Genomic DNA, 26,978 nt, shown 5'->3' with positions numbered 1-26,978 from the left:
TCATTAACCATACGATGGCTTTACATGACAGAATCACTACATACTTCTGAATGTGAAAATTAGCCACATAAATCTACTATTTGATTTCCACTTTAAAAAGCCCTATAAATGCAAATATACTGGAGGCTGATATTGGCATTTACAAAACTTTACTCAAGGTTGTATGGACATTGCTATTCTCCAGCTTTATTTTCCAAGACACGCATCTCAGTAGCACTTGAAAGCTTGCGGGTTTTGCACAGTGTGCATGCTAAGACTCACTCACCTTCATCCAGCAAATTCCTGACCTTGCAGAAAATAATTTCTGTCTCTTCACCTCAGCACCCAACAGCTAAGTCTGTTCTCAGCACACACACATTTACAGTGCTGAGCCAGGGAGTGAAACCGTTTCCCTTACCTGGTTGCAAACATTGCTCTCAAGGATGAGAAGGTTGCTGCATCCTCCTTCAAAGCCTTTAATTCATTACGTAGTTTGGTCATAGTTTCAGTCACCATTGTTTTTTCATTTTCATATTTATTCTTCAAATTGGCTAGTGCCACTTCAGCTGTCTGAAAACACAAACAAGGATATATGCTTGTGAGATAGATATTTGATAAATGGCCATGATGCCATGCTTGATTTTACTTTTGATTTCCTTCCTCATTCACACAGTAAAAGAAGTGCAACCTGAGCTTCATTGCACTGCACCCTTTAATGTCTTCTTTTAAGGTGTACTCCATGAAACCAGGAAAGGGAGAAAGCAGTTGAAAGGACAAAGCTGTTTTCAATGCACTGGCAACGATTCGACAGCTTCAATGTCTCTGCAAAACTCTGCAGAGGGCCCAGGCAACTGAGTAAGTTACTACAGCTCAAGGAACTGCTACCATGTGGTTTGAGCTACAATAAAAAAACCAGCTGTGTCCACCAACCACACTGCAGACGGGGCACGTGGCATGTGAGACTGGGCCTTTGTAGCCAAGGGGGGAACTACCGTGTTTTGCCTCATGCGTCCTCCTGCCAGCTGCGGCTTTCCTTGGGCGAGGTGACTGCCGGGGCCTGACCACCCGCTTTTATGCCTGAGCACTGGCAATGCCAAGGGTTGTGCAAACCAGCATTATTTTGGCAGTTTCAGCCACTATCAAAAAAAAAAAAAGGAACAAAAAAAGTGCAACATAAATTTTCACTAAACAGGAAAGCAAGGTTTTGTATTCATACTATTCCTTCTTTTTTTTCTGCTCCCTCCATTCTTTTTTCAATTTCATCCATTAAATTTCTTTAATTTACTGCCCTGCTGCTTTTAATGGTTACGTTTGTCTATTTTTGCAAAAGTTGAACCTTCTGTTTTACCTATTAAGTTTAGAATCACTTTGAAGAATGAGGCTTTATGCCTACTGCTGCTATGAGACATTTTAAACTATTGCCATTGAATGAGATGAAGAAAAAAATGTTTCCTTTTACATTTACTCAGAGGGGATTATGGTTGTTTTTTCACTTCATTTAGAGCACAATAAGTTGCAGCATTTCATATGGGCAATCAATTTCCCCTGTTGATCTTGTGCATTTTTGAGCCATCACCAAGAGAGAGAAGTGTAGAACAACATCAATTTAAAGCAACCAGCAAGGGAACATGACAAAAGATGGTAATGGCCAAACAGCTGGAAACCTCTTTTAAACTCAGTTTTCTGAAACTCAATACATTTCCCAGTAACAATGTCTCTCAACAAAAGGACATGTTAGCATCTCCCACTAAATTACAACTCTGTTCATTTGCATCCAAGGAAATAGCACAGTTAGAAATGGCAGCGTTAAAATAATTCAATCATTTTTCCAATTGTACACTCACCAATAGTGTTTTCTCTACTTTCACACTAGTTTGCACTGAGAGAATAGATTTTAAAATATTAGTAGTAACTATCTGTCCTTTTAAATAGATGGGTTTTTCATGCCAAATTTGAAATCATCAGCAATACAAGTTAAAAACAATCAGCCACTTAGGGATATATTCAAATAAATGCAGCTTTTCTCAACCTTGCTGACATATGCTTTGTTATGATGCAGGATGGTAGACACCATCCTACGCCTTGGATCAAGCAGAAGTTGTCAGATTCCTGTCTGATTTCAGCTATGATCAAAAAATGCAAACTTGGAAATTAACATGGAGAAGAAGGATTAACTATGTTTAATAAAACTACTTTTTTTAAGGGAAATCTAGGAAATAGTGCATCAGAGGACAAATTCCTATTTAACAAATATGATTAAATCAGATTTATTTAGGAGTTTTCAGGTCACTAATGAGGCAGAAGGGATTTATAAGAGCACAGGTATAATTCATAGTGCAAACTGTGTTCTGCTTTGCCCCTGCAGCAGGAATTCAGATGCCTTTGCTTTGTAAGAGAAATACAGCCCCATGTGCCTTATCCTACCATACCTCATCTTCAGATACAGTATTCATGTAATGATTTTCCTTTGTTTAGTAATGAAAATGAGTTAAAGATATGTGCCATCCAATGCTAGACTTTAAAAAAAAAAAAAAAGTTACATTGTTTCAGCAGTGGGATTATATATTCCATGTAAACCAAATAGTTTACACATCACTGAAACTGTGCCCAATTATAAGACAGGCCATTGTGATCCCTACATTTTAGTCTGGAAGTCAGGCTAACTTAAATGGACACATAACACCACAGGATGAAAAATAACTTAGAAATATAATTTACTTGGTGAATAAAGGTAACAGAGGAAGGACTGTGTAAAATCTTCCAACCTTTTTTTTCTTATTATTAGAGTTTTCCATAAAACAACATATGGAAAACATAACATAAAGTGCAAAACCTATTAGAAGTGCCTTGTGGCTCTCTACACACCAGAGAAGCTTTTGAACATGCTCCTTTGCAGGCTGTCAAAGGTCTCCCTTCTGAAAGTCTCCCAAGTGAAGAACGAATGGGCACAAGTGTGCTCTCTGCTAGAGAAGCAAATAAAATTAACAAAAAAAAAGTTTTTAACAGGAAATAGAAAGAAGAAAGAAGCAAGTAAGTGTAGGTTCTGTTGGAAACGTGCAAACGGGCAGCCAGGGCCAGCGGTGCATCCCTGTAGTGCGAGGCACAGCACGCTCAGGAGGTCCTTGCAAGAGCTGGTGGGCATCTGATGGTGCAGATGCTCAGCTTACCAACACCTCATCAGTTTGGGACCTGGATGCTGACTGAAGCCGATTGTTGTCAGACTCCTTGGCTCAGAGGATACCATTTTACAATGCAGCTAAGTCAATCTGTATTGTCTAGTTGCCACCAAAAGAATAACTACCCAGCCTTTCCCCAAGCCTACCCTTTGCACACCTGGTGGTTTTCTTCTTTGCTTACGGTGAGCCAGTTTGGCAAGCCTGAAGAGGCAGAAAACTCACCTGAAGCACCCTGAAGCCAGGATGTGTGATGGGGAGTGGGGCTGAGGAGAGAAGGGGAACTTGGACTCCATCTTTAAGAGGAATCTATGAGTCTGGTCACCTCAGCTGTGCTGCTACACTGTGCCAAGAATAACAGGAACAAAATGAGCAGAAGACATAGCTTCGTGTTACTCTTTCTCCAGCACCAGCTCTAGCCTAAATTATGTTTGTTTCCTCTCTTAGTACGTCTTCAAATTTGTCCCCATTGAGCCATATATGTGTGGTTGTACCTCAAACCAGTTCTGCAGATTAATCTGGATTTTAAAAACCTGAGGTAAACAGTGTGTTCAGAGAGAGCTCTGAAAGGAAGAATGGGGTGAATAGAAGTCTGCATCTCCAAGTAGCAGGTTAGAGAAGGAAGCAGATGCCCAGGATCTGGCTTTGTTTTTAACAGCTCTTTCTGAAGCATTTAGTTGTAAACTGTGGTAAACTACAAAACTATATCAGAGAAACTTTGTTTCACATAAAAATACAACCTCTGCGCAACACAAGCGGAAAATTGAGAGAAAAAAAAGTAGAAATATGTGAAACTACCCAGACACTCGATGAGCCACCTGGGGACAGAGAATTAATGGCTCACAGAGCACGTAGCATTTGCCGTGCAAAGGATGTCACCTGGTGCTGACAGAAAGGCTTGGAGGGAGCAGAGGGCTCCAACACCTGGATTCCTGCAGGTTGTGAAATGCTAGCAAGGCAAAGAGAGCTGGGGCACACAGAGCTCAGCCCCATGTCCCTAAAACCCAGATATGGAGCTGCACAGGCTGAGGTGGGAGAACACCCAAGCCCCAGGACCCCAGGCACTGCCAGAACTAAGGATATCCTTTTAACCCCCCTCCTTATCCTTACAGAAGAGATGCCTAAATCCAGCTGCCCAAAGGCTGCCACCTTAATCCTGAAATAAGTGAACAAATCTCTTTTTCTCTCTATGATCACATTCTAAGATGACTTTGTATCCCATTTACTTTACATTAGCAGTGTGAGAAGCAAACCAAGTAAAACAAAATGTTGCTAGAAGATGGCCTACAGTGGTAAGCACTTGATTTTTTCACACAGGAAAGCAGAACAGTGGTATTTTAGTGCAGAAATTGAATATAGTACTGGCTCTTTCCACCCAGCCTCACTTTTCCAGCAGAAATTCTACTGTATTCTGTCTATATAATATCAGGGCACTTGTTTATAGATAAAGTACTATATGTTAGGGGTTATCAAGTTATTTTTTCTGGAGGACTTTTCTGGGTATCTTAACTATGGGAGATGGAGACACCACAGTTACTGCCAAAGCAGATGTGAAGGTCTTGCTGACTCAACTCCTTTCCATCGAACCATTAACCTATGAGAACAACCAATTGTTTTTTCAATCAGAACTCCAGGATATTAAATTCCCCTCATAGGCAGCTTTGCTTTCTGAATGTTATTAGAAATCAAAATCAAAACCACTATTGAACTAGTCCTAAAAGTAATTATATCATTAATTTGATATTACTTTACAATATATGCTGCCTGTTAATACTAATGCTACTTGGGTTTGCTCCACAAAACTGGTGCTGACACAGTAATTATGGGTAGGAATAAATGGACAAATAAATCAAGACAAGGTAAGCAAGCAAGCCAGCAAGATATATGTGCCTTGCTGTGTTAAGCAATTGATTTAATATTCCATTTTCCTGGGCTTAAGTTTGCAGCTTAGAGCAAATCTTACTCTTTTTTGTGTGTGTGAGAGCTTTGTGTATTTTATTTGCAGCCCAGCCTAACACTAAAAGGCTTATTTGAAAATATTAATAAAGAAAATGCAGCTAGAATAAAAAGAAATACTATCAGATATTGCCAAATGCTTTAAACTAACCAACAGCTTGTCAGGTTCAAACAGAAACTTATTGTATGCTGTTAAAGATTTAAAAGCTGTAGCTGCATTGCTGGAGTGCCAGGCTCACTGCAGCAGGAGGAGGCAAAAACAGAGACTGTTCTGCAGTCAGGTAAGTCCCTATGAAGAGAATCGGAAACAGCTCAGGCTACGAGGCAGAAACTCTGTTTGCTCTTTTTCTCTTCTGATGACCCCTTTGCCCCAGTCTACCTAAGAGTATGTCAGAGCACTGCAACCAAGTGTTAACACCAGGAAAACTGCACAATGCTCATTTTAATAATATGATGTTGCAATGCTTCTGGTGGTCACTAGATAGCAGCAGTGCTTCCCTGGTTAAGGATGTGATTTCACTTAAGTACATACAGCCCAAAACACCAGACCCAGAAGCCTGCTGCTGGTCTTTTCCCTTGGATCTGAATCGTGAGATGCTTTAGGAAGGCCAGGTCTACAGTGCATTTGATTGTGCTCGTCTTGCTTTCCAATATAATTTCAATCAAAAAAGCTTAACCTAAAGCATCTCTGATTGAACTGCCTACAATACAGGGTTTTTTTTGTGATAGTGTTTCTACAAAGCACAATGAGCTATGATGTGGGCCCACTGGAGGCCAAGGACAGGCCAGGGCTGCAGGTTTCCCTCTTTGCAGGGGCCTGCTGCAGCTCTCCCCTGCTACCTCAGGCATCAGCAATGCCTTACCATACAACATAAAGGATGAAAATATATAATTTTATATTAAAATCCACTTCATTAGGGCTTGAGGAAGATTTAAAAAAAAAAAAGTCAAGATTCTAGCTCTTGTGGTTCTAGAGCAAATGTGAACATTTGTCCTTTGTAGGTTCATCTAAACTGAAACACATAAAGGAAAAAATATCCCCAGCCTATTGCTGCTTAAAACCTTATTATTTTAGAGGGGAAAAACTCAAGAGGGTGAATCTTGACTCCTGTTTTTTGACTATGAGATGTGCTTTGGGTGCTGGGATACAGCCATCACTTGAGGCTGGCAGCACTACTAGCACATAGTAAAACTCCCTCCCTCTCTGCAACTTTAAATCTCCCGTCCTTTTACATTATTATGTCTTTTAACTTGAAAGTTTGAAGATGTTGATATTAGGTTTACATGAACAGTATTGCAAGATTCTATACCCAGTTATACAATTACCCATAGCTATGCTGCTACCCAAGAAACAGAAGTTTAATTAATAGCGCTGCCTTACTCAGCAAATCTATCTTTCTCATTTCAGTGAGCACACTTTAAGTTATTGCTTTAGTTCTGACAGCAAAAAAAAAGAGCAAAACTGAGCTCAATTTTCTGGTAGTATCAAAAAATAAATGACAGCTCTGTGCTAATGAAAAAAATCTTTCATTTGGAATCTAAGTGCATGTACCTCAATTACATTTTAATTACATGGAAAATCCACAAATAATTGCTCAGAGCTGTTATTGCTTAGCTAGAGATGGTATTTAATTACTTGAATTAATATTTAACACGTGTTGTATTGGAGGGGGTGAAATGCTATAAAAGACTCAATGTATATTGAAATATTGCTCAATTTAAAAATACCCAGTACTCCAGAAATGCAGTTACAGATACATCAGTCAATTAGACTTGAAACTGTAACTTCAGGCTGCTTGACTATTGGGAATTTTAACACTGAAATCCCATCACTGTCATCAAATTATAGTATTTTAAGATGTTAGCCAGGATTCATGTCCCCATATGGTGACTGCTGCACTATTTTTAGATAAGAAATATCCCAGGCAATCTGGAATGATGCTTCTTGCATTCAGATTGAATTCTGGGCATAAGGAGATGCACTGAAATAAATAAGACTATTGGCATGTTTAAATTGCCTTTTAAAATGCCTGCAGACTTGGAGTCTAATGGATACAAAGGGCTTAGGAGGACATCCTGTGCAAAGAAGTGACAGTCCTCTTCAAAAACAGATCATTTTGTGGTTCTCTTTAAACATTTGACATAAAATTCAGTAATTCTCAGCTTATTTGAATTGGTGCAACGTCAAAAATAAAGTGGTTTGGTGATTTTTTTTTAAGCTGTGAAAATTTTCAAAATAATAATTTGAAATTTTTGTTCTCTTAAAATATCTTTATAATGACTCTTTCTCAAAACAAAAAATTGCAGCTACTGTTTCAGTCAGCTTTACCATGTAATGATGTCGACCCTTAAAATAACCAAGCCATTGATTTTGTTTCTTAAAGGACTGAGAAAATGTTACAATGGCAGGAGAAATTATTTCTGACCAAAGAGAAAAATAACTAAAAAAAAAAAAAATCTGACCTCTTATAATGAAAATAACCCAGTATTTTGCCTACTGTTTTATCAAAGAAATGTCCATCTTCTGTCTAGTTCAAAACCACTGGTCACCCTCTTACATCTGTGATTCTCTTCCTGAGCCATGCTTTGGCTTTTGTGGCATTTATTTTTAATACCCTTAAATTCAAGTTTTGCAGCCTGTGGAGCATTACCAAGAGCCAAGAAGAACGCAACAGTTTGCTTGGACCCTCTGCACCACCAAGCTCCACAAGCAGGGCCACCTGCAGCTGCTGAGGTGCTGGCCCAGGTGGTCACCCCTACACTTGCCTTCCCCATCGCTCCAGAGGTACCTGCCCTGGCGAGGGGTCAGCACACCTCTGAAAGCCTCGCCATGCACATTCCATTTAATTTTTACATTTTAGTTTTACATAATACTAGCAACATGCCTGTGCATCAGGCTGGCTGGTAGCTGGTCCCTCCCTGCCCTTCTGCTTTTCTCTTGCTCCACAGGAAAGACTTTTCTGCCTGTGCCCTCAGTGAATGGCGGATGCTGAGAAAAGCAGAGCTAAGAGATGAGAGAAGAAAAAGGTGGTAGGGAGGAAGGGAAGAAAGGATTGCCCTTGCCATGACTGAGAGGTTAAAAAACCTGTGAGCAAAATCTCTCCCCTGAAATGCTCCTGGGAAAGCTTCTAAGTGACCTGTATAAATAACAGACATTCCCGACTGACTGCTTTATTAGCATCTTACCTGCTTGTTGGCTTTCAGCACTGCTCTCAGGGTTGCGATCTGTTCCCGCTTTGTACTCAGGAGTGATTTCAGTTTCAGTATCTCTTCCATTAAGGCCTCCTTGTCTTTATCGATCATGGGCGCCAGCTCCCGAGCTGCAGCACGCTGGCGCGACAGCTGCAGCGACCGATCGACAGCCTTCTGCAAGTGCTTGATTTGGTCCCTTATGATAGCATTGAGGTTGTAGATGTTCATCGGCTCTTTACGGATGTCACTGGTGTCAGAGACGGGGGATGAAGGAGGGGCTGTGATGACAGGAGAAATGGTAGGTGTTTTTGTTGGGCTTTGCTCCTTGGCAGGCTCCACGGCCTCTTTTGTCACCGGCTCAGTTGGGGTCCTGGCTTCTACGGGTGATGCCACCCCCCTCCTGGCGAGCCGTGGAGAAAGGAGACCACGAGGGTCGTCCGGTCCTTTCAGGCTCCCGCTGCGGGTGACTCTGCTTTGCCTGTAATAGTCCAACATGACCCTGTTTGGTGTCTCGTTGTTGCACAGGCAGACGTGATGGTAGAGCTGAGCAAGCTCCTCGCTGAATGTCACCAGCTCATCCTGGGCGGTGTTGAGGGTATTATGGTTTTCATTTGCTATGCTTGTCATCCTTTGAAGTTCCTTCTCCATGTGGACCATTTTTTCCTGGCTTTCCTTGGTTGACTTCTCCAGGTTTGTCACCTGTTCATCATACGTCTGGATTCTGCTCTCATACTTGGCCTTCTCTTCGGTGTAGTTTTCCACATATTTATTATATTTCTCCTTTAAGGCTTTGATTTCTGCTTTAAGGTCTATCACCTCAGTAACAGCTACTTTGTATTTACATTCTAGTATCTCCAAGCCATTGATGTCCACTTCATAATCATGTGCTTCCTCACTGGGCTCTCGGCCTTTCTCACAGTCAAGCTCAGCTTTCAGCTCCTTGTTGCTCTGCAGCCCCCTCATGGCATTGACATGCTCCGTGAGCCTGTGGACTCGCTCGTGTTGCTCAGTCAGGGCTCCCTTGGTGTGTTCCAACTGCGTCTGAGACTCCTGCAGATTGGCCAGGAGAATGGCCTTCTCTCTCTCCACCTGCAACAGAGTCAAAGTAAGAAACCCGGGATCTCCTCCTACTTGGGCTTTTCTGCTGAACATCAAGCCCTGCAGTCACACTCATCTCTTCCATTCCCCCATTCTGTGTACACAACTTGAGGGCTTCAAAAATATTTCAGCCATATATCCCTAAACCGTAAAATTAAGTCAAAAAGGCACGTACAGCTCATAAAGGGATATGACGTCCCAGCCTTGGTTACAATTTGCAATATCACTAGTTTGTGATTTCACGCGTTGCCCACTGCAGAATTACTTAGTACCCAAGCACTAAGTGCCTAGTCACCTAGAGTGATGATACGGGATTAATTACAACATATGTTCCCTAAATTTTAATAGGCATGAACTGCATTCACTGGCAAGTATCAGTCAACTATAAGCCTTTCTACTGGTACATACACATTTCTCAATGGAGGCTGAATGTATTCATTTCCCATGAGTAGCTCTACCACTCCTTCACAATATTTATTTATAACTTTGAACTGTTGCAAACTGTCATTAAGGCTTGATTACTGAATGCAAATACAGTAAACAAATGGCTGTGTACATTTCCACAGATTAGATTAAATACCCCGCTGTGTGTGAATGTAAAAGAGATCAGGAGACCGAGCACATGCAATTCCCAGCATTCCCCATCCCCAGCGCTTAACTGTGAGCAAAATCCATCCTTTTTAGGACAAGGCAGAAGAAGTGGGATTTGTGGTATAACAAACTACTGTTTCTGACCTGTTAAGGTCCTTTCTGAATACCCACAGAGATATGTGGATATTGAACAGCAGAAGAGGTCATGGAGAACTCCCCTACAAGTTTTAATACACAGCATCTTAAAGTAAGTGTGTGTGAATGATGTGAATTTTGGGGTTGTCCTATGCAGGGACAGGAGTTGGACTCAATGAGCCTTGTGGGTCCCTTCCAACTCAGGACATTCTACGATTCTATAAAGTAAACAAGAAAAGTGAGTGAACAAGAAAAGTTTGATCTGTTCCAGTATTTGCTACTCTTGCTAACACCCCTGGAAGTTTCCCACTTCAGGTTTTAAGTGTAATGCTCCAACATTTTTTTTTCTGTGCCCTTGTCCTGGTTCTGAGTTGTGAATTGGGAAGCAGAGGATGGCACAAGGAGGTGGGATCCTTCTTGCTTCCATGGCTTTTCCAACAGGACCCTGAGTCTATCAGGTTTTTTGCTCTTTTTTTACAGTTGTTGCAGTATCTCAGCCCTGTGTTTACACACACAGTGAAAACAGCACGCTCCACACTCCCTTTTTGATCGGCTGAATTACTAATTCAAAGCTCTCAGTTCTGAAAAATGCTTTTAAAAGCCTCTCCTTCCCTATCAGCATCCTCCTAGGTAGTATTTGGAAGAGAGTCAAATCAGCCACCAGTGAATCTTACTGAAGAAAAAGAAAAGCCTTTTAGAGACCAAGAGGGTAATAACACCATCTCACAAAATGTTCCAAGCAGTGGTTCAGATTCCTATTTTCTCGTAACGAGGCTTTTGAGCAGTGGCTGCTCCTCACAAGTATTAAGGCACTAAAGTATATGTTCATCCCCTGGTTTTACAGACAAGTTTTCAAAACACAGCTTCTATTAGAACCTGCAACCAACTGCAGGGAAAAACTGTAAGGATAAAAATAGAAGCCATGTTAAAAACTAAAAACAAAGAAAAACAAACAAACAAAAAATAACCCTAGTTTTTTTCATGTAGTGGTGACTGATAGCTTAAGAATTTAAAAAACAGGGCCAAACTTCATCATTATTTTATGGTCCAGGAGGAGTCTGTCTCCTTAGATCCAGGACACTCTCTTTAGGCACTGTGTAGTCCATGAAGAAGAGGACAATCAAATACCATGAGTATATTGGTACCTTTCTTTATTTGATGCTTTTCCCCCATTGCTGCCTCAGTCTGCCAGCCATGCCCCCCCCATTTCACTCCTGCGTTAGTCCATTCTTGCAGAAAAAAAAACAGAATAGCCCAACCTTCCCCTCTGCCAAGCACATCTTCTTAAAAGGTGACTGCTTTCCACAGATCTCTCAGTCTGACCTGTCCCGGGGGGCCTCAGAGAGCAACCCAGCAGAAGCCTATTCACTAGCTGTTCTGTTTTTTCCCCTCAAGCCCCAGGTCTGCTTCCCAGAAATTTTCAGCTCAACTCTAGTTGTTACCACCTGATATAACAGGCTTCAGATGTTAATTGCATGACCCTCATCAGATAGTGAACATATTTATTCCTTTAAGCTGGTAAGAGGCATTACATATCTGCATGAAAATCTGAGTTTTGCTTAATTTAAAGGACCATCTCACCTTATGGTGAGAAGTTGCATGGATAATACAGATCCATACATTGCACACCAAAGACAGTTGGCTTTTTAAGGTGTATAGATTCACTGGCTATATTCACATGGAAGCAGGCAATTAACTGTAGACTGCAGTACTGTAAACATAAATAAGGTGTTTCAGAGCTTAAATTAATCAAACAGAACTGACCCTGCTAGATTACCAATCTCAGTGGTCGTACTCTCATACAGGAAAATTATAACAGAGCTAACTGGGATCTTTATGATCATTTATCTACTGGACATAAATAGGTTCTGGAACCAATAGTTCTTACAAATAGAAGGGATTGTTTCCAGAGAAAACAGTCAACTTTTAAAACCCATACACCAACTTGGACAGCAGGTAAAATGAAGTACATAGATCTATTAAATTTTGCTCATGCTGGTCCAGTACTTATGGCTGAAGTTAATCCACTTCTGTTAGAAGTTATGAATACATGCTCCTACTTTCAAAGGTAAAAAAAACCCAACAAACCCAAAGCTCCAACTCAGCCATGATTATACTTTCTGCATATTAGTGACTTTGCCGTTTCCAAGTATGGTAATTATATTTCTTGTTCTAGACAATATCACACTCTTCCACCCACAGCAAACTTTTGCAAATTATAGTTATTTCTCAGTCCAGTTGGTGGGGGCTTTTTGACACTGAAATTAGTAGCTGCAGCAAATGTCCATATCATCTTAAAATGAAAATAAAAACAATTCAATAGTAGCTGTACATATTTTGCGATGCATCCTTCACTTCAAAGATTTCAGTTTGAGAAGATTTCCTTCCCAATTTGTTCTATAGTTTGCAATTAGGGAAACCAATTTTACCATTGCTATTTATCCCTTTTTCCTTTTTTAATACCATCAGAATATCAGTGAATGATTCCTAGTGGAGACTGGAACAGGAAATCAACAGAAAAACTCAGTTCAAGAACCCTGCATCTCAGCTGTATTTTATTTGTCAGAGAGTACCAGATAGCTGGAGAAGAGTGGCAGAATCTGGGACACTTTTTTCTTTTTTTAAGAGAACTTAATCCAAGTTTTCCACATTGGCCTCAGGAATAGGGGAAGCATCACCATGGAAGGAAGAGAGGAGTCGCAAGGCTTTGAAGATGAGATAAAGAACTCTTCACACTCGGCAACAAACATGCGGGTAGAGCAGAAAGCTTCGAGCTTTTCCAAGAAAATCCCACCATATGAGAATTTTCAGCAAGATGTTTGTTACTTAGTGAATTTAAAAGATAGAAAGGGAACATGTGCAATTAAATCTCTGCTAGGGATCAGCAGAAATCATAGAGCAGCAGCACTCTAAAGATGCAGAAGGAATTACATCTGCCATACTGATTTTTTTTGGTGAAGGTGTCTTTTCAAGATTGAGGAGTAAAATGTTTGGCACACACGTACAAAATGGCAAATCTAAAGTTTGCTTTTCTCAAAAAAGGAGTCTGCTGTCCTATAGACACAAAAACAGAGTAAGACATTTGACACAGTCTCCCACAGCATCCTCACAGCTAAATTGAGGGAGTGCAGTCTGGATGATTGGGTAGTGAGGTGGACTGCGAACTGGCTGAAGGGAAGAAGCCAGAGAGTCATGGTCAATGGGGTGGAGTCTAGTTGGAGGCCTGTATCTAGTGGAGTGCCTCAAGGGTCAGTACTGGGGCCTGTATTATTCAATATATTCATCAATGATTTGGATGAGGGAATAGAATGTACTATCATCAAGTTTGCTGATGACACTAAGCTGGGAGGAGTGGCTGACACGCCAGAAGGCTGTGCTGCTATCCAGCGAGACCTGGACAGGATGGAGAGTTTGGCAGGGAAAAAATTAATGAAATATAACAAGGGCAAGTGTAGAGTCTTGCATCTGGGTAGGAACAACTCCAGGTTCCAGTATAAGTTGGGGAATGACCTATTAGAGAGCAGTGTAGGGGAAAGGGACCTGGGGGTCCTGGGGGACAGCAGAATAACCATGAGGCAGCACTGTGCCCTTGTGGCCAGGAAGGCCAATGGCATCCTGGGGTGTATTAGAATTGGGGTGGTTAGTAGGTCAAGAGAGGTTCTCCTTCCCCTCTACTCCGCCCTGTTGAGACCACACCTGGAATATTGTGTCCAGTTCTGGGCCTCTCAGTTCCAGAAGGACAGGGAACTGCTGGAGAGAGTCCAGCACAGGGCAACAAAGATGATTAAGGGAGTGGAGCATCCCCCTTATGAGGAAAGGCTGAGGGAGCTGGGTCTCTTTAGTTTGGAGAAGAGGAGACTGAGGGGTGACCTCATTAATGTTTACAGATATATAAAGGGTGAGCGTCACAAGGATGGAGCCAGGCTCTTCTCAGTGACAACCAATGATAGGACAAGGGGTAATGGGTACAAACTGGAACACAAAAGGTTCCACTTAAATTTGAGAAGAAACTTCTCAGTAAGGGTGACAGAGCACTGGAACAGGCTGCCCAGGGAGGTTGTGGAGTCTCCTACTCTGGAGGCATTCAAGACCTGCCTGGACGCCTTCCTGTGTAACCTCATCTAGGTGTTCCTGCTGCGGCAGGGGTATTGGACTAGATGATCTTTCGAGGTCCTTTCCAACCCTTAACATTCTGTGATTCTGTGAAATACTTTCCAAGAGAGGGTCAATTTTTTTAGCAATCTGTCAGGGTACAGCCTTTTCTGAGGAAACAAGAGGAACAAGACATGGCTGAATGAACAGCACATGGCAAAGACACTATGGAAGAGAAAAAATCCAGTTTTGCTGAAGAATCACCTATTGTCAGCTCGAAGTCAATTAAATCTCCACCTAGTATGACGAGAATTTTTGGAGGAATTTTTCACATTTAATTTGCATTACCCAAGGTGAGCTGATGCAACTCAACAGGAAGGATGACCACTTAATAAACAGTACACATCAGCATTTTGCAGTAAGCCTTTTCAGTATCCAAAGAAACCAGGTTACCAGATGGGTGTAGTCCTTCTTTTCAAACCTTCTGATAAAATCAGAATGCTGAGCAATGATTGTGGCTATTTGTGTGGGGGTGCTGGGGCCCAGCAAAACCCCTGTGACTGAAAATGCTTACATTTATTATACAGAGTCCTTCTAGGATCTTATGACGGTGAGGTTGTTGCTAGTGACTGTCAGAAGGCCAACTCTTTGTTTAAGAAGTGTATAATAAATAAATAATATTTCAGTCAGAGACAATCAAAACATTTGCAGTGTCTTTTGTTGATTTAGCAAGCTCAATATTTAATTTAAAAAAATGAAAACAAACATACCCAAACAATCTTGGGTTTTTTTGTTTCCAAACGGCTTTCATTCCAAATTTTTACTGCCCAAATTTCAATGAAAACTCTGGTTGGAAATGCTTACACTATATTCTAAGATGTGAACATTTCAAAGCATTTCTTCTGAAGCTGTGGTTTTTGACATTGTATTTCTCATTTAAATTGAAATCTGCCTATATTTTATATGTGCATATATTATACACATAAATGTACATATATATACACATTCAGATTTATACATGTCTATATATGCAAAACACACACTGTTTATATTTTAATACTGGAAAAGTTTCTGACATTAACTGTTCACAGGAATAAAGTTCCAAATTTCAAGCTTTCCCACTTAAATTATGTATGTTTTGCATCAAAGTTATTTGTGCAAAGTACTAGATGTCATCAATGTTTGCCATGTCACAGCTCAGATCAAAACTTTCCACGGTGCATTTGACAATGAAGTAAAGAGAATAACTAACTCTTCAGCAAATATAGGACAGATCACATAGGGATTTATTGTTCTCTAACAAGTGCTGAAAATTGGGTTTGGTCTATTTTACTTCCAAATCACCTTTTACATTGTAAGCAGTAAAGGATTTGCATTTACTCTCTTTAGAAGAGGCACTTTTTGGAAGCCTACAGCTAGAAAATTCTGGATGTTTCCTTGATGCTGTCAAACCCTTTCAAGCTCTAGTGGCAGAGAAGATGCTCAACAGCTTGGGCAGTGGTACCCCTGCTCTGTGTGGCATGGTCCCCCTTCCAAGATGATGTCAGCATGGGGCCTGCAGCTTGAGTTTTTACCTGGCTTGCATCCCAAGCTCCTATTCCAGTTATGCTCAGGCTGGGCTTGGATGAATAGAGAACAAATGCTGGCTGTATGGTCCCCAAGGCACCCCCTGCAGCCTGTGCATCCGCCAAGACTGCCGGGGTGGACAAGGGCGCTCTGTGACATCTCACACGCCACATGCTCGCCGAGTGCACGGTTATTAAGAGGAGCGCTCCTCTCCTTTTGTTCTCTCGTGACAGTAAGCCAAATCTTGTTCAAACTGAATTTAACGTCAAGAACTCCCTCTGACTTGCAAGGGAGCATAATCAAGCCTGTCTGTATTTTAGTGGATTTTTTTTCCAGATGCTTTTGGTCATACTGAAGAGTACATTGTTCCACTTGCAATTTTGGGGACATTTCCTGCTGTATCAAAGTGGGAAGAAAATAACCTAACCACCTGCAATCACAGCAACCAGGTCCCTTTCTCCTCTTTGCACTAAACATCTGCTTAGGTCACAGGGACTTTTTTCCAGACAGATAATCTGTTTACTAGGGATATTTCTAGAAAAATCCGTATACGAAGAAACACCAAAGCAGAAGTCCAAGAACAGGACATATGGGGTCAAGAATATCACTGAGGGAAATAATTGCAAAAGCTGGCACTAGGTTCCATAGGATGTGTGTCTAAGCACTCCAGGACATGAAATTCAGCTCTTACCTGCATGAGTTGCTGCTTCAGTTTCTGTATTTCTGATATGTTGAGCTCACTGAAGAGGTCAGAGACAGGGTGCAGAGATTCCCCTTTCCTACCCGTGGGAGTTCGGTAGTCACCGTTGAGTTTCACCAGAGGCCCATGGATATGTCCATTCATTTTGTCGTCATTGTTGGGCTCACCTCCATCTTCTGCAAATTTCAATCCATCTACTGATATATTAATATGGTTATTATACATACTATCATTGAGGTTGATATACTGGGAAAGTTCCTTCCTCAGATTGTTCTTTTGCTCTCTTTCATTTTTTAAAGTTTCAAGGGCTTCCTCCAGCTGGTGCTCAGCAATCTCCTTCAGCCGGATGGCATCTTCTAGCTGACTATTAAGCAACACTGTCTCCTCCTCAAATCGTTTAATCTCATGCTTTAAGCCTTCATATTCAACCTGAATTAGACAAGACAAAGAACATTCATAATACTAAAACTTGAGTCATGAAAACCTGCCATTTATCAGCCTTATTGAAATAGGTGTTACAGAAAATACAGCCTGAAATACCAGACATTGCCTGTAGCTGCAAAGAAATGGCTGCACAGAAAAAGCAAGTCGAGCTTGCTCTGTTAAATACTTCATTGCTCGCTTTTTCAGCATGGAAAATCAAGAAAGATAACACTTTTTTTTCTGAGCACCTTATGACAATAAACAACATATTTCCTGGAAAGAAGGATGTTTAGTAGCAGACATCCTGGTAACCATCGATTTATTATGAATTGCCATAAGCAATGTTGGTATATCATGGTATGTATAGATCTCGGGTTAACATAGTCTGATTTATTAACTGCAAGTATTCTGAAGATGTCTTCTTATGTAAATTCTTACTGGATGCAAAGTCGCTCAGGCATGGATACTTCTCAAGTATGTTGTCTCTTAGTAGTGTTCAAGTACAAAAACCGTAGAAGAGCCTATTATTCATACAATCAGTTTAATCTCTAAGATGTGTCAAATTGCTAGAGATTTTTAAACTACCAGGCCTATGTGTCAAACATCCAGCCACACAATCCTTGTGCTGTGTGTTGGGAATACCATTCTGGAGCACTTGGCAACCTGGTTGCTCCTGACAGTGCTACCAAAGTGTTTCCTGCTGTGACCTGGTGTAGCCCCACCAGACTTGGATGGACGCGCTGGTCTTTCTCCTTTCTCAGAGGGCAGGCCCCCTGCCCCACACCTAATCTGCAGTATTTTATCAAGGTATTTATCAGCAGTGTGTGCTGAGGAAAAAAATAGGTGCTTCTTTCTTCTTTAAAAGGCAGCTCCCCCATTTATTCAGTCCTTTCTATCACACCCAACAGGAAGCAAAGCCTGGGTAAGTAAACCCAGTCTAGCTCAAAACCAGTTGCTCAGCAATATCTAGATGGCACAGCTGATCTTCACTGCAGAACACCTTCCCTTGCTGGGTCTCTTTGTTTCCTTGGGAAATCCCACAGCAATGAAAAGGAAGAGCTTTGTAAAGGTCCTTGTCCATGATTGACCAACTCTTCTGGTAAAAATAATCATGCTTTGATTTTTAATTTAATTCTAATTATGTTACTCATCCACCTTTTCATTTCTGAATACGAAAAATTCCCAGTTTTGGGTGAAATACTTCAGTAGTTTGGTGAAACAGAAAAGAAATACTGACTTTTCATGCTTCCATAAGAAAGATTTTTCATTTAAGGTATTTCTCATTCAAATGCATTAATATGCATCATTATCTGCAATTTCAAAGCATTGTCTTGAATATTTTTTATTTAGCATATATATATATATATATTTAAACAAACTATAATAAGGTTCTGGTGAAAACAGAAATATCAACCCTTCCTATTGGAGGAGAATATTTATTAACCTGTCGAAAGTCTTGTACTCAGAAGCGTTTGGAAAGGCAAACTTAAAAGCCAAAGCACTAATTTTCAAACTCAGAGAATGAAAACATTGCAAACAGCACAGAAAGTTCCAAAGTCATATTGGAAAATGTTAAATAGAAAAGGAAAATCCCTGACATTCTGAAATCAACATTTAGGAACTTGATATCTTCTCTGACTGGAACAAAAAAAAAAAATAAGTCCACCTGAAAAATTATTAAATCCCATCAAGTAGCTATGTTTATATCTTAAGGACATGTAAAAAGAAACCTTTTCAAATTTTAAATGCATATAAAAGCCAGAGATCTGTATTATCTTTATGGTTACCATCTCATGGTTTCTTGTTTACAAAGCTACAAAATACCCAACTCAGATAATGACAGTTTAGCACTAAGACTTGTAAAATATGGTTTTGTAAATTAATGTATTAAATACAAAATGCTCTTGAAATTTTATCTTGTAGATCAAACTATTTTAGGAATCAGAAGTGCATGGACATGTGATGCAAAATTACTGATTCTTAAAGCCATTCAAAATGTGGTGATGCTTTTTCTCTCCACAGACCGCTGGCATTTGGTTTCATTAAGATGAAATATTATGACAAATAATAACACTTGTAAACAGATTTTCTTCGGAGGGAAACTAGGACAGTCCATAAAGGAGTCTTCCATTTCCTGATAGTGTGAAAATGCCTCCTATGAGGTGTGTGAGGGAAAATTCCATGCCTCAAAAGGCAATTTGCTGGCTTAGTAAATAACTCTGACACAAAGATGATCTTCTATAAATTCAGTTTCAGGAGTGTGAAAGTCTGGGTACCTTCGTAAATAAGGAAACGATGTACCTGTTCCTATTATCTGCATATTACCTGAGGCACAGCTGCGTTGTTTTAAATGTTTCAGTTGCATTTGTGCTGGAGCAGTAAAATAGCAGTAAAAGACAGCTGAAATCATACCACATATTTCTGCAGAAATAAGGCAGCTGTGTTACCAGGCTGCCTTTAAAGACTGTGACAGTCTTGGCTATTTGATAAAAGCCCAGACTGAACCAGGCAATAGGTTGGGATATAAACCAGGGGCTGCAACACTAACTGGTGTCACCAAGTGCCAGGTTATGCTGTGCCTAAAAGGCAGAAAGTTTTACATCATCCAGCTTGGATATTTAAGTAACAATCGCAGCAAGTTAACCTTTCTGATGTGAGAACAAATCTCTTCTCTTCAATGTAAAGGACAGCTGTGTTCCTGTTTGTGTCCTCAGTGGTATATACACTCAGCAGCAAAGGGAGCTGTGCTTTTGCAAGGTGGGGAGAACAGACCACAGGATTGCTTACATCTGGATACAAAGGACAAAACTAGGAACATCAGACAGCCCTTCGCCTATTTTTGAAGCTTGCTAAACTTGTGGGTTAGCATGGCTGAGAAGAGGGAAACAGCAGTGCTGGAAAATCCAAGAAGCAGGGAAAAAAAAGAGAATGAGGCGATGATTATTTCCTCTTTTCTCCACTTCAGAAGAGGAAAGGACGTGCAGGAAACCAACTGAGAGGAAACGGAGGGTTGAACTCTGCCGCTGGGCACTGAGTTCAGCATGCAGGGAGGGAGGAGAGGAAAAGCAGGAAGTGAAAAGATGCAATTCTATCTATTTTAATAATGTCTGCTATTACAAAGTTCTGTAACAAAATATTCCACCAGGATTTTCCTAAAAGTAAGGTAAGGGCTTCCCCATACATCAAAAATGACCAATAACACTGTTTCAGAATAAGTGTTTAGTGAAAACCCAGCTGAAAAAAAAACAAAACCAAAAACCAACCAAACAAACAAACATAACCATACAAAGAAACTTCTGTCAAAGTGCACTGTGGGATCACATTATGGAAACTGGAGAAAATTGTGTCATTTTTCAGCAGAGTGTCTGGAATCTTTCGATGCTTACTTGATTCTGTTTCAGTGTGGACACCAGCTTCTGTAAAGTGATGTTTTCTTCTTCAAGCTCGGTGTAGTCCTGTAGGAGTCTCGCTTCTCGAAACTTGTACTCTCGAATTTCATCTTTCATTCGTATCCTCTGTAGTTCCACCATTTCATTATTCTGACAAGAGAAAATGCAAGTATGTTACCATTCATGCACGGTCACTTTAATGATGAATGCTGTCTTTGGGAAAGGTAAAACAAAAAATTTATCCTCAAATTGATTTGATTTAACAGTGCAAACCAAAACTGAGGCAAACCTTTTAATCTGAGGCCAAGTAGTAATTCCAGGTGTGTGCTGGCAATGCAGCAATGAGAACATCTGATAAGGAAGCTCGAGTTAAAACAGTTTCAAGATTAGATGCTTATTGAAATGGAAAACCTGGCAAGGCTTTATCATCTCATTAGTTTTATTGCTCTGCAATACAGTTGGATTTAAATAAAACTGCCACCTGTTTTCCACCGAAGGATGCTTTCTGCATTCAGACAAAAAAAAGCAATGAGTGACGGCATCTGGTCTGTAAAGACATCTGTTCCTGAGCAAGGTGCACTCACATGTTTGTGTGGAGGCATCAGAGCGGCACATAGGCAGGTGGGGGGACCTGCCAGGCAGGCGTCTGTCAAGTGCTCATCAAAAACCTGATAAATGCTTTGCTGTGCTGAGCAGGATTACACCCCGTGAGTCTGAGAACACACAAGGTCACCACTTTATTTTTGCCATTAGCATATACAGTTCCCAGAGAGCCTTATGAGAGAGGTCACAAGGGATCAGTCTTACCAAAAAACTGCTTCCATTGGATTCCAGTTCTGACTGAGTTTGACATAAAGGGTCAGGTTATTCCGGAAAGACTCTGCTGACATGACCCTGGTGTAAAATGCACTATGGGAAGATGGAGTTAACACACAGCTGGAAGAGAACAGTGACCGACACGGTCGGTAGGAGCAACTTCCCCCTCTACTTTGAAGAGAAGCTTGCATTTTCCTGATAAATAGGAACAGGCATAATTGGTCATATCTCCTCTTTGCCTGCAGGAGGAACCTGAGCATTGCCGCAGCAGCTGGTGGAAAGAAGCATGACTGGGACACCAATGCTGGGGTGTCAGAAAGGGCACACCTGGGAAGCAGTGATGGGTTTCTGTAAAAGACATCAGTGTGGAGCGAGAGCAACCACCAGCCTGAAAAAAAGTCAAATGTTTAAAAAATCGTTACAATAGAAACTGTAGTCAGCAAGCCCTGAGTAGATCGACACGTACAACTCACCCTCTGGTACAGAAAGGCTAAAAATTCATGTTCTGAATTGAGGATAAACAGAACTTTGCTTATCGCCTAGGCTAAATAAACAATTATAATCCCCTAGAAAATAACACTGCAAAGCGTGGAGCGGGGGGAAGTTAATGCAGGAGTTACAAAAGCACATTTTAAAATGAAGCCTTTTTGTTACAGAAAAATAAAAACCATCACCCTCCTCCTGGCACCTAATTAAGAAGAAATAAAGAAACTACCTAATTCCTTAACTGAAGATGACCAAAAAGATGCCTGGTGGCAGAAGTGTTACAGAGCCCTAGATAAAAGTAACCTTCTGCAAATATTCCTGCATCCATCCCTGCCTAATGAACCTCTGAGTGAACTGCAAGAATGGCACTGCAGATGATTTCAAGAGGTAAAGGCACCTTACACCTCAGGGCTGCCTATAAACATTTTGTTTCTGTCAGCACGTTCTCAGCTGTGGCTGTTATTGACACCAGCTAGGTGTGGGTATATGTGTGGGTCTGAGGCAGTAGGTGGGCAACACCAAATGCACAACTCCGCTGCATCAAGTGTAATGAAGCTGCTCTGCAACTCTCCTGGTGTTTGGAGGGTGACGATCAGCCCACGGAATGAAAAGCAACCAGCTGACATCCATCCAACACACACGATCATACCGCTGGTTGAAAGATCATACTGCTGGTTGAAAGGAAGGTCTCTCCAAAAAGGGAGGAATTAATAAAGGTGGCCAGAGATGGAGGACCTGAGAAAAGGATTTTTACTGAATCCTGACATATAATTTCCCTGACAGAGTACAAGGCATGCTCCTTTGAAAAAGCCTTGAAAATTAATTCCGTAAGGTCAGAGTACTCCTTTTTCTTTCCTATTATTGCAAAAAGAAACAAAACACAAGCTGTCACCTGGCTGGACAGCACCACGATTTCCTTCAGAAGAGAGAAACCGCATTTTTTCACCACTTATAACTACTGCTTCTCCTACATAATCTTGGAGGTATAAACAGAACCATTTATAGCACTCCTCCTCTTTTTACATACAGAGAAACTATCTCTGCAGAGCAACCTCTATTCATCATTGCTCATGACATTTGGCTGAGGAAGAAACTGCCAGTAAGCAGGGTATATTCATTTCCATCAAATGCTCTGATTAAACACAGTAGCTTCTCACAACTCTCTATTTTTATTTTGAACTATTTTAAATCTCTTCCTTGAGCAGACAATACACAGTTATAGAGGACAGATCTCACTGTACTGATACAGTGGCAGTAAAATGAAAAATTTTTTATTTGGCCATTGCATCAGTCCCCTTCTGATGTGACTTGAACTTGTACAAAAACAGTATGAGAGGACTGAAAAACACAAGGCAAAAGGAGTCTGTCAGCAGGGCAGTTATCTATATGAGCCACTAGAGGACAATGTAACCTAAATTATTAGGAAAATAATTTGTAATTAAACTTTACTGGTAATCAAGCACCGAACATTAAACTTACAGGATAGGGCAAGTGAGCCAGATGCTTTTAGCAGGGCACTGCCTCAGGATTTTTACATTTCCAGAGAGGATTCCCCTACGAACTACTGTATCTGTAAAAACCAAATTAGTCCAAGTAGTGGAGCTAATGATAGATAAGCAATGTTTTAATGGCTATAAATTCAGTCCTAGTCACCGGCTGAACATTGTGCAACAGCTTTAATGGATCAGTGCCAAAGAAGGAAAAGGCCTTTCTGTGAGACTATAGAAAACAACAGAGTCCTTGTCAGCGTTGCATCTAATTATACGTGAGCACTAATTGTGGAAGAAGTCAGTCACATAGCTCAATGCATGTCTAACAAACCTACATGTAACAGAACAGACCATGAGAAATGAAAACAGAAGGCTCAGTTGAGATAAAGTCTGTTCAGGTCACCCACCCACTAGTACTTAGACATATTTTCACTTGCCGAATATGAAAAGCAAAAGACATCTTCTAGGTTTTACAGGGGCAAGGAGCATATCTGTACAGTACAACCAATGCTCAGAGACCTGTCAGGACTGAAGCAACAGTGGAATATAAATATTAAACTTCTGTATTTCTTACCAAATGTAAGTGCAATATATATTACTATATTCTTCATTTTTGGTTCAGTGTAGACTTTTAAAATGTTGTATTCCATATGTGACATACAAGCATGTTATATCAATTGTGTGTGTAGACACATTGTAATGCATTGTGTAGTATCAAACAACTGCAAGTAAGAAGGTACTTTAAAACAAAAGCATGGAAATGGCTAATTTTGAAGATTATAAGGACTTTTAGATAAAATCATGATACCCTGACAGTCTTTTTTTTTTTTTTTGTGGTGTTGTCAGAACAGCCCCAGTGTTGCCCAAAGAAGCTGCTTGTTACAGCCTTGTGTCCTCTCAGTATATCTAAGGAAAGCAAACTGGGCAAGGGACAGTGACCTGAAGCTGGATATTCTCATCTCAAAGGTGAGAAGTGAGTTCTGGTTGATTTCTTGAACTGTGGGTCCACAGACTGAACTTATTGAAAATGGATGTTTTTTGAGGCCTTCTATTTAAAGTGAATGAAGTTCCATTAACTATTTTTTGTTCTCCCCCATCTTGGTGTATATAAAGGACTTACTTTATTTCTGTCTAGTTCACCAGTTTTGTTTGGGACAAAAAACACTAGTGTTTTAGCTTTTTTTTCCTACAATTTTTTTCATACATTTTTTTCATACACATTTTCACAGAAAGATTCCAGATCCTTACTGCAGTAAAACATACTGTTTTTCACACTGTAAAACAGCCTCATAGTCAGAAATTAATTATATGCCCCAAACTACACTGACTCAGTCACTATTTATCTATTGGAAAATATAAGCCATAGCATGATCTTGTGTGTAACTTTCTAATTTTCATAGCTTATGAGTAAGAGAACAACGGAAAATGTATACACTTCCAATTTAATAGCATTGTATTATAGCTGATGCAGTATAAAATCCCATTTGATCTGATGACAGTTTTATTGTACTAGCAGTAAACTGAACGTAATGGAAAGTTTATGCTGAGACTAATATCCATGATCTCATGTGTTTGTTGACAAGTCTCACAGTTAATTTGTATGCCATGTTTACTTTACTCTGCAGAGGAAAATAAAAGGTATATTTTTAATAGGAAAAATAATAGTTACATCATAGACAATACAATTCAGCTGGGGTTTGAATTTAACTACAAACACACTAACTTTGCATGGGGAAGCACTACCAGCACAACTTTGGCCAAAACCAGGTTCGGGGCTTCCTTCAGGATCATTTCATCACAAAATTAGCCCCACTTATAAATTATTTTGACTTCTTTTTAAATATATTGTTTGTATCTACTTGGCAACATGCAAGTAGAAATAAATTCATGAGAAATTAATGAGGAAAAAAATAACCAAAACCTGAAGTATCTTTGATTCATTACTCTTAGAATACACAAAGGTACCCTTAGAAACTTCAAAGCCCAATTATATCTCCTCTTCAGAAGCGTCTAATGTGAATTATGGGTACATTTTTTTGTTTTCCATAAACAATGGAAAATCTAATTTTGCATCATATGGAGAATTCTTCTCACCAGGATGACACAGCAGGAAAGCCACCCCTCCTCCTTTCTGCTGGTGGGAGAATCTAGAGAGCAAAATTATACAAGGTAAAGACCCAGCAAGAGATTTGCCACATCAGGGAGGAAACAGCCAGGGAGGAGGCAGCTGGGTGGTCTGTAGTGGCACCCAGCTTGCCCTGACTGGTCCTATTTTTTCATTCTGAAGGAACAAAGGGAATTTGAGAGAAGAGAGGATGAAAGGAGGGATAGAAGATCGAGGAACATTTTATTTATCATCATCTTTTTAAAGTCCCCAAAGAAGCTCCTCTAGCCTTAAAGTTTCCCTCTCTCATATACAGGAATACTCACCTTAAACTGAAAGAATCACATTTTCCATTTTTCCAGAGATATTTAAAACCATAATGGGATTTAGTGGATGACCCAGTGTCACCTGGTCTGACTCTTTTGCAGAATTTGCAGCCCAATTCCTCTGAATCATAGATGCAGACACCTAGCTAAACAGGGACAGAGCATCTCTTACAGAACCATTTTTACTTCTCTTCCAATACACAGATCTCTCTATATCCCAAAATAAATTATTTCAGAGATTCTTTTTCCTCATTGTTAAAAGTCTGCATGCTCCTTTTTTGATCTGAATTTATCTGATCTCATCCTTCAAATAGTTTCATTCAGGTGTTATCATTAGAGCTCATGACATTGTATCTGATCTAACCAGCTGTATTGGCGTGCTACTTTAAGAGCATGAATACAGCTTCTATTGTCCAAAACCAAAAACCATTAACTTTTGAAATTACGTGTGATTCTGATATTCCTTAGCTTTTGATATATCATTAATTGTCTCAAAAACAGAACAAAAACTATTGTGCACAAGATATATTTGAAAATACATCTGTAGAATAACATAAGTACCTACAGTCCTTCCGTTCCATGGATTTAGTTACAGAATGACAGCACTATCAAAGACAAGGATGAAAAAAGCCATGTATTTGTTAGCTATAGCATACTGAATAGAAGCCAGATCAAGATAAATTATGTTTCAAGTTCCTTCACCAGCAATGGCTCTTAAATAAAGCATTTACAATATATCTAATAATTTAATAATCTGAAATGTTCAATGCATTTAATAGGAATCACTAAATCTAAAGAGGTAAGGTGAATTTCTATCAAGGGCAATTAAATGGCCCATTTATGTAGTTATCACAGAGTATGAAACCCATAATATTCAACATCGTAAATCTTGCTACATATAAATCCCTATGAAATATCTATTTTATTGACTTTCACAGATAATACATATAAAAAGACAAAACTAGGGAATGTTCTGGTTATTTAGGTATCCAATTTTTTTGCTAAGTATCATGGTCACATAATCTTATAATGACTTCTTTATAAACTGATATAAACTATAAATCTCTAATCATACATATTTATCTGAAAAGTAATGGTTTGATTTGACTGCATTTATAGCAATTAATGCATTAGTATTAATGCATTAATTATATGTCAATCATATATTAATTGTAATTAATTATAATTAGTATTAACACCCTAGCACAAACATTGCTGTAGTATTACTAATTCATTTAAAGAAAGAAAAACTTTACCCAGCTAAGCTGTATTATAGCAGCATGTGAGGAAATTAAGACTCCAGGGTTATAGCACTGTTCAGTTAATATGATCCTTCTGCGTATCTGCAGAATGATGTAATACATTAACATATGATCATTACAAATAACAAAATATCAATTGACTGGAAAAAGTTTTGCCATGAGAAGAACATTGTGGAGGTCATTTTGTTTAAACTTAAAAC

At 39.9% G+C, this 26,978-nt stretch overlaps 1 protein-coding gene across 10 annotated transcripts in view; it reads right to left on the bottom strand.

The window, feature by feature from the left end:
• The window catches only part of BICD1 (BICD cargo adaptor 1), a gene marked incomplete at both ends in the record, with an annotated part of 175,661 nt that overhangs the window by 26,307 nt on the left and 122,376 nt on the right, over positions 1 to 26,978 (bottom strand). For 6 of the 10 annotated variants that reach the window (XM_082043189.1, XM_082043192.1, XM_082043194.1 and 3 more), the window contains 4 exons: positions 398 to 549; positions 8,295 to 9,389; positions 16,474 to 16,911; positions 20,292 to 20,444. In XM_082043189.1, coding sequence (XP_081899315.1) covers positions 398 to 549; positions 8,295 to 9,389; positions 16,474 to 16,911; positions 20,292 to 20,444 — 1,838 coding nt within the window. Of the gene's footprint in view, positions 1 to 397; positions 550 to 8,294; positions 9,390 to 16,473; positions 16,945 to 20,291; positions 20,445 to 26,978 lie in introns of all 10 variants that reach the window. The other 4 variants (XM_082043196.1, XM_082043197.1, XM_082043190.1 and 1 more) reach the window with 4 other exon arrangements.

Source organism: Streptopelia decaocto (genome assembly GCF_964273445.1).
Source record: "Streptopelia decaocto genome assembly, chromosome: 1".
In the NCBI taxonomy this organism is placed as follows: domain Eukaryota; kingdom Metazoa; phylum Chordata; class Aves; order Columbiformes; family Columbidae; genus Streptopelia; species Streptopelia decaocto.
The sequence above is the reverse complement of the archived record's forward strand: the minus strand, read 5'-3'. Positions and strand labels throughout refer to the sequence as shown.